This window comes from Sinocyclocheilus anshuiensis, unplaced genomic scaffold, assembly GCF_001515605.1.
Source record: "Sinocyclocheilus anshuiensis isolate Anshui unplaced genomic scaffold, SAMN03320099.WGS_v1.1 scaffold2905, whole genome shotgun sequence".
Lineage (NCBI taxonomy): Eukaryota > Metazoa > Chordata > Actinopteri > Cypriniformes > Cyprinidae > Sinocyclocheilus > Sinocyclocheilus anshuiensis.
Window position 1 is genome coordinate 25,796 of NW_015541048.1, and position 8,870 is coordinate 34,665.

Genomic DNA, 8,870 nt, shown 5'->3' on the forward strand with positions numbered 1-8,870 from the left:
GGGTCGTCACATGTGGTTGCCGCAAGCCCGCCCGCCGCCGCTCACTCTAGGCCGCCGGCCTCTGCTCACTCTAGGCCTCCAACCTCCACTAACTCTAGCCCGCTGTGTGTTACGCTGTTTCGTTGTGAAAGCGAAACTACTTTGTTTGGCCTTCCAAAAGAGGACACGACTAGAAATCAGTGGTTAAGTTGTATTTACAACACTGTTCCAGAACAGTTCAACCCAAATATTCCGATGTGTCCAGCGCATTTTATGGAGTACTGTTTCCTGATCCTGGTAGAGTAGACTACAATGTCGGCTGTTCTGACTCACAGAGTGTAAGTACGTTTTTTATATTTAAAGAACTTGCCACTGACGATTCAAACGCGAGTTTTGAGCAGTGTAGAGTAGCGTTTGTAGTTTGTCGTTTCTTCGATCACAAATGTCGCTCCGGCCGGATAGGGCATCACAATATGGTAAGGAACGTAACATTTCCGTCACACGCTTGAGGTATTCGGCCAATCACAAAGCACTGGATAGCTGGCCAATCAGAGCACACCTCGCTTTTCAGACCGATGAGCTTTGTAAAAATCGACATGTTTCAGAAAGGCGGGGCATAGAGGAGAAACAACAATGTACGACGGTATGTGGAAAATGTGATTTTTGAACCTTAAACCGCATAAACACATTTCATTATTCATCAAAATAATGTTCTTTTTAGCAACATCATATGACCCCTTTAATCCGCGCCTACATACAGTGAATACACGCTGTTAATAATTTATTAACTGTGCAGTGTGAGATTCTTTGGTCATAACAGAACTTTGTGAGATCGCGATGAACAAAGAGTGACAGCTTTTTAGTGGTTATAAAGAGCGCTCTTTGCGAGTTTTCTAGTCTTATAATCCATTTAAAATGTAGAACCTTTTTTTCGGCCCCACACACTTTGCAAAGTTTCGGGAATGACATCCGCATATTTATGCGGGATTGCCTTTCGAAGTAGCAGTGATTGGCATAGTGATAACCATAGCAATAGACGGGACAAAATATGTGAAAATGTGCATTAACTAGAGCACCCTCACTAATTTCAGAAGCACCCTCATTGATTATTTCTGGAACCTTCTGGTTGATACTCTTTTACAGTAACGCCGCTCCCTATACGCAGAGTACGCAGTTTGCATAGGGCACCAACTCCCAGGGGGGCACCATCCCAGTTGCTCAAAAAAAAAAAAAACCTTCATTCTATATTAATATTAACATATACATACGTAAATAAAAGTATAAACATGAACATATATACATAATAAAAAAAAAAAAAAGCGTTTTATGGTGAACACAGTAGACAGGCGAAGCACAAGTGACGCGCCATTCCCACATCCACGCCGCGCCAGCTCTCACCTCATGTTTGCGGCTGACTGCAAATGATCATAACTGATGGACAACTATGCCCGGGAAAAGACATCAGTAGTCCGGCGCCGAGATAATAAAAAGAAAAAAAGCCCAAGATGAAGCCCGTTCATCACTTTTAGGTACGTTCATAATCCTGTGAAACTTTTTTGGATGTTAACGTTAATAATGTGTTTTAATGTCGGTAATAATATCACCGCCGCATCTGCCTTAATATTCTCTCAGAGTTTCCATGTTCCCTTACGAAAATGAATGATAATTTTACTACGAAAATCAGTCTTATGCACACCCCTTCAAGTAAAGTGTAACCCCATGTTCCCTTACGAAAATTAACCATAATTTTACTACGCATAAAAAAAAAACATGGTTCTTGTAGCAATGGTAACCACAAATTAACCATGGGTTTGATACTTCAAATCGCTTCAAATAATAATTTACGAAGTATTCAGATAATACTTTTAATATACGTATATAATAGTGGTAATAAAACCAGACCCAAGCGAACAACAACCTTTAAAATGACATAAAATGCATTATATAAAAACAATGAGGCAATAATGATTGGTTAATTAATAATAATCGTATGGTTTCATTGAATAACACTGTTAAAATACATAATGTAATACAAAATAAACAATTTATGTATATTACATATTATTACAATTACCAAAGACCTGGTAATTGCTGTTGTAACACTTACAGGATGATCAATTCCTTGTTTAATATTGACCAAACATTTAATTCAAATATCCACTTAATCTTTAATTTTTGGCCACCTTTTTGCAATAGAAATGCTAGCCTCTATAATTTCTTCAACAAAAATGTGGACAACCCTTACAAACACTAATCCTTGGTTTTATCGAAGTAAAACTGCTTAATTTTCTTTTGCGTGATTTCTGAACGCTTGAGACCATAAAATCAATCAGACAACTGTATTATTAAAATCATAGCCATAGGTGACTGTCTAGCTACAATTGTAATTTGTAAATAATACAATTTAATTACAAGTTAGTTATTTACTTTTATATTTTATTAAAGTTCTATTTTGACCCCTATAGTAGGTGTTTTTTTTTTTTTTTAATTTTTAACTTCCATAATATTTTGGGGAGGGGGCACAACAATACAATTCTGCTTGGGGCACCCATTTGGCCAGCATCGGCCCTGCTCTTTTTTTGCATAACTATATACAAAAACAACAAAATACAAATGCACTAAATAATTTAATAAATACGTATTTACAATTTAAGCACTTAACTAAAATAAGTATTAAATGATAATACATAACTTGAGAAGGCTGACTTTAATCAGCTTGCTTCCATTTAGTGAGAAAAGCCTACTATTCATCTGAATTAGAAAAAAACAGCTCCTCTGGTCTTCAGTGATGCGAGGACAATGTTTGAGCGTACACGTAATATCTGAGCAAGAGCAGAGCCAATTCATAAAAGAACAATGTATATTTAAAAGCGCATGTCCAGTTTTGTGTGAGTGAAGGAAATCCTCTTGTGAGTGGAGATTCGTGCTCGTGCATTACATGGATCGCATAACATTATGCTCTCGACATTTGTCATTAAGATCACGCTATAGAAACTGGCTAAAATCAAGTATAAAGAAGAGAAGAAGGCGTCCATAGGCAGCTGCCTACACATGCCAGGATCCGCCCCTGCCAGATGCAGTTATAAATACTAAAAAACAAGCCTATCGCAAGATAACTGGTAGGGGGGGGCACCTGGGTTGGCCAGCTAAATTTAGGAGGGGCGGTGCCACCCCTGGCCACCACGTAGAGCTGCCCCTGCATATAGTGAAGCAATTTCACACAAGCAATAGGCTAAGTGCAATATCACATGAGTTGAACCATTGGCCATAGGCGCGTTGGATTTGAAGTGGCGCTGTACAGACCGATCGGTTTATGACATAAAAATACCGCGAGAGCGAATCAAAAGCATAAGGAGCCATCTGCTCTCTATAGCTCATGCGATACTTTGATGTCACACACCGATCGGTCTGATGGTGATCCGCTTCAAGTTGAACAAGCCTAATGATTCAATGGACCATTCATAAAGAACCATTTACTTCACTCCTGAATGAATCAGCTCTTTGAATGAATCGAATGAATAAATGACTCGATGACTTAATCATTAAGACATTTACCACCACCTACTGGCAGTTTTAGTTTATTATTTAGAGTATCATTTCATTAAATAAATAATTTCATATTTCCATAGTAATAATAATAAAATTAATAAAATAAAGTATTAAAGGTATAGTTCACCCACCCAAAACTGACAAATGTGTCATCATACTCGCCCTCATGGTCTAAAAGAGTATATGTAATAAATGTTATCAAACAAAATATTTATTGCTGAAGCTACTTTTTGTAATGTCTGTTTGATGTTTTACACAACAATGACTCTAAAAATTAATTAGATTAATTAATCGCCACATCGTGTAATTAATTAGATAAAAAATTGTAATCGCTTACCAGCCCTAATATATATATGTATATGTATGTGTGTGTGTGTGTGTGTGGTGTGTAGCGAGATGCTAACGGTCTAATCAGATTCAATGATCTATGCTAAGCTACAGCTAAAAGTGCTACCGCCAGACCCGGCGATCGGCTGAATGGATTCGAAAATGGTAAAATTCAACTGTTTAACTCTAGGGGAGTTGGAAAATGAGCCTATTTTCCAAAATAGTGGAGTGTTCCTTTAAGACTGGTCCACGCCCTCCTAAAACGCCTCGTTTAAACACGCCCCCACATGTCTACGTCACGATGTGGGAAGATTTGCATAACGCCGCCCAAATGTTCATGTAAAGAAAAAGGTGTAACTTTATTATTGCTGGCATCGCCGCCGCCATGTTGTGAAGACGCTGTATGTGTGTGTGTTAACAGACTTAATTTGTTCTTTTGGTATATTGCAGGAGAATGGCATCAGTATGACGATATCATCTGTGTAGAACCTTCTAAGAATATGTTGAAACGGCTCAAAGATGCTTTTTGGCCTGATCAGAGGAAAGATGTAATTCAGGGGAGAGAAATCGCTGGTATAGTCATGCTGGAAACTATTTTTGACCTCCTGAGAAACTGGGGCAAAATTAACCTCTACAGCTTCTTTAGTCAGCTGCGACAATTTTATGAAGTTTATGGAAACCCTTTTGTATTTGAAAAGACAGAAATGAAGTGGTACTCACTCAATTACGATGAAAAAGATGTGAGTAAACCATTTGGATCTCAGCATATACTGAACACATTCATACATGATAACATTTGTTCACCCAAGAATGAAAATCGTAATTATTGCTGTACTCACGTCATTCCAAAATTGTATGACTGTCTTCCATGGAGCACAAATGAAGCAATACTGCAGAATATGCAGAATGCTGTTTTCCATAATGGGGACTGGGGTTTTCAAGCTTCAGAAAAGACAAAAATGCATAAAGAGGTTTCTGCGGGTCCTTTAAAACTCTTAATTATCATTTTAAGGGGTCCTAAATTCGGGGACTAAAAACCAGAAATTACGATATGGCCTAGTGTGATTATTAAATATCAAAAGGTTATAAGTGAATTTAAAGCTGCAGTCCATAACTTTTGGCGCTCTAGCGGTTAATAAACAGAACTGCATGCGTCTTGCGGAAGAACATTGTAGCTTCTTCTCTCTGTTTATGTCTATGGCGAATCACGCAGGTACTGGGCTACTCCGCAGCGGTACCTACCCGAACCAGTCTAAATAGTCCGAATATAAACACTTATTATAGGTGTACCGTAGTGATTCAGGACAAGCCAAAAACACGGTTTGGAAAATGGATTCATGGTGTACTCGCTTATTATATAAATTTTGTAAATTTTGAACACAAAAAAGTTACGGACTGCAGCTTTAAACAAACGTGAGTGCTGCACATTTCAAAGTAAAAACAGCACTTCTGCGTCTACAGGCTTGTTGTTTCAGAGCAGTTTGCAATCATTGAATACATTAATGACAAATGATTGCTTATGATCTACTGCTATGTTAATGTTTACTTTATGGATTTTATATTGTAATATGTTGTAGATTTCTCTCACTCATATTTTGAATGAGCAGCTGGAAGTAGTAAAGCATAGATGGTTCAAAATAAGAGTTCTGGTATATTTTGGGGTTGTTTATAATTAAAAGTCCCACATTCTGCTTTTCTTTTTTTGTTTTATTTTGTTTTTTGTTTTTGGATATTGTTGCTATTTTGGTTACACAAACTGTATCTGGACACTAATTAAATGTAAACTTTTAAGGCTTTTCTCTAGGCCATCCCGGCTCAGGAAGGAAAGACTAAGAACATTATTTAAAACATTCAATATATAGTTGACACTAGAATTGTTGGAATAAAGAAATTTCAGTGTATGTGTATATATTGAATAAACCTGTCTTGAGTATTTTAAATTAGCGGTTGCCCTGTTTGGCAGTTAAATGTGTGCCCCAGCCTATTTAATTAAGTAAAAGTATCTGGGATACATGATTTATTTTGAAATTGTATGGGTTTGTTCTGTATGGACATACAGGATTTATTTATTTATTTAGTGCAGGTCTTAAAAAAGGTCTAATTTTTAAAAACTGCAGAAACCTGTGTAAAATATTATGTACTTCATCAATATTAGTCATTTTGTGTTACACTGAAGAAAGGAGGTCATACGGTATGAGTTTGGAATAAACCACTTATAACAAAGCTTTCACTTTTTGGTGAACTATGCCTTTAAGATGCACTCAAATGCAAATGTCAACATGAAATTTAACATATAGTCTCATTTTCATTTGTCAGGTGAGCAAGCTTCTGAAGCAGTTCATGCTTCAGCAGGTGACTCCAGAGTTACAGAAAGACAGCAAAGAAAGGAGTACTTTCATCAAGGAGCCACTGAAGGCTGCTCTTATTATGCTCTATGTGTGGAAACAGTATCATCTAGAATTAGACAACGGGATTCTTTCTCGTCTCTGCACTGCCCTTTGCCTGCCGAAATTACCTAAGGATGAGTTCCTGTCTTTCTGGGCTGACATAATGGAATCATTCTCAGTGATAAAAAAGTGAGTACAGTTATTTCACTTATACATGGGCCTGTAAAGTTGGGACGTCCAGATTATAGATCCTGGCAAATGTGGACAGCGAGGTCCAGCCGGCTGCCGCACAGATTTCTGCAATGGACACACCGCTAGACCAAGCCCAAGATGAGGCCATGCCTCTAGTCGAATGGGCTCTTACTCCCATGGGGCAGTGTAGGCCCAAAGAGGAGTAAGCTAGTGCAATAGCGTCAACTAGCCATTTGAAGAGTCTCTGCTTGGTGACGAAACCCTCTGGTCCGGCCACCAAAGCATGTAAAGTAGGGCTGTCAATAGATTAACATTTTTAATCACACCCTTTTTTCTGTGATTAATCATGATTAATCGCACACGTCATGAAATTAAGCATAGATCATTTATCTTGTTTCAAATGTTTATTTTGTCATCATTTGCTATATCCAGCAAAGTAAACCAAAAGATTGAAGGTTGATTCTCAAAAATCTGTATTTTCTGCAAGATTTTTTCAAGAGAAATTTAGATGTCTTTTCAAAAAAGGACACTTAGAAACTCCAAAAGGACACCAAATAACCAAATGATATAAGGAGCCCATATAAGCACATATGAAAGAAACAACATGCTAAAAAAAAAGATCAGAATTGTATAGTATATGTACAGTGCAACAGCAAAGAGCTTTTTTACATTTTAGAGAAGTCAAGGTGCGATACCGAGCAGGACCACATGGAGATGCCAAAAAAAAACCTAGACCAACTGCCTGCTGACTGCATATATCTACTACAGTACACGGATCCATTCAGAATAACTAAACACAAGACAAATCAAAACATTATCGTGAATGTGTGTGGAAACAACGTGAATGTACAGAAATGTTTGTACCTGTGCATAAATACGATGTGCGATCAGTGCGTCAAGAGCACTTATACACGCATTATTTTAACGGACTCACGCGTGCTTGCTGTACGACTCCTGTACTCCACCGCAATTGTCTGTACCTTGATTGCAGTCTTCATCCATCAAAACTTTACTAGCGAGACTGGTTATCCAGTCGAGAAAACGTAGTTTGCGTCTCATCTGGCCATACAGCGATGGGATGTGTTGACAATCAGTTCAGTCTGTACTTCACACAGCACGACATGCTCACCTGTGCTCTGAACTGAGTGGAGAGCACCATAGGTATGTACCCGAGCCTTTGTTTCAGGACGACCTTAGAATCATTGGGCCCGAATTCCAGGCAAGAGGGGCTCACAGAGAGCGCCTGTAGAACTTCCATCCGCTTTACCGATGCTAACGCCAGTAGCAGAATGGTTTTTAGCATCAGGGGACAAAGGTCAATGGATTGTAGCTGGCTCAAAGGGAGGGCTCCTTAGAGCCCTCAGCATCATGAACAAATCCCATGTAGGGACTGTGGCGGGGCGAGGCGGGATAAGCCTCCTAGACCCCTTCAAAAAGCGAACAACCAGGTTGTTCCTGCCCACCGATTGGCCTGCTATAGGAGCGTGATAGGCTGCTATAGCTGCTACATAGACCTTGAGTGTGGAAGAGGAATGGCCCTTGTCCAACAGCTCTTGCAGGAAGGACAATATCAGAGATATGTCGCATTAAGCTGGGTCTTCGCTGCGGGTCGTGCACCAGGTGGAGAAGACCGACCTTTTAAGGGCATAGAGGCGTCTCGTGGACGGTGCTCTAGCCTGAGATATTGTATTTAAAACACTCTCTGGAAAATCCTCAGGTTCCCATCGAGAGGCCAGACGTGCAGGGCCCACAGCTCAGGCTGGGGGTGCCAAATCGTTCTGTTCGCCTGAGAGAGGAGGCCTCAGGGGAGTTGGGCCAACGCGTCCGTGTTCTTCGAAAAAAAAAGTTGGGCAATGAGAGTTGTCTTTTGAGGCAAAGAGGTTGACCTCTGCCTTGCCAAAGAACTCCCTTCCTTCAGCAGACCACTCCCAGGGTCACACCCAGTTCCATCCAATGAGAGTCTTTCCAAGGGGCCAGAGCTGCCACATAGGCCTGGTTCACCTTGATATGAAGGCGTCCGCAACGCCAGGCGTGGGACGGAACTAGCAGTTTCAGCCAGTACTGAAAGTGCCGCATTCGGAGCAGGCCCAGCTGTAGTACTAGAGACGCGGAGGTCATAAGACCTAGCATCTTCTGAAACGCCTTGAGGGGGCAAGAGACTGATTTTTCTGATCTGATTTTTTAATTGAAGATGTTGATAATTTCTTCAATCCAGACAGACAGAGCTATTGACACGAAGAACACCGCATACTACTGCCATAACGTAGGTGACAATACTAATTAGCATATTATTATTATTATTATTATATAGATGAAACACTTGGCAACACAAATTACAGCCAAGTAATTAGTGAGGAATTTAAAGGAGTCATATGACGTTGCTAAAAAGAACATTATGTTGTGTATTTGGTGTAATGCAATGTGTTTATGCAGTTT

The 8,870-nt window shown here is 39.5% G+C and overlaps 1 protein-coding gene across 1 annotated transcript in view; it reads left to right on the top strand.

Moving 5' to 3' along the window:
- LOC107690595 (E3 ubiquitin-protein ligase rnf213-alpha-like) overlaps positions 1–8,870 on the top strand; it is an 86,437-nt gene that overhangs the window by 10,284 nt on the left and 67,283 nt on the right. Inside the window, 2 exon segments of the mRNA XM_016488966.1 lie at positions 4,306–4,595; positions 6,172–6,431. Coding sequence (XP_016344452.1) covers positions 4,306–4,595; positions 6,172–6,431 — 550 coding nt within the window.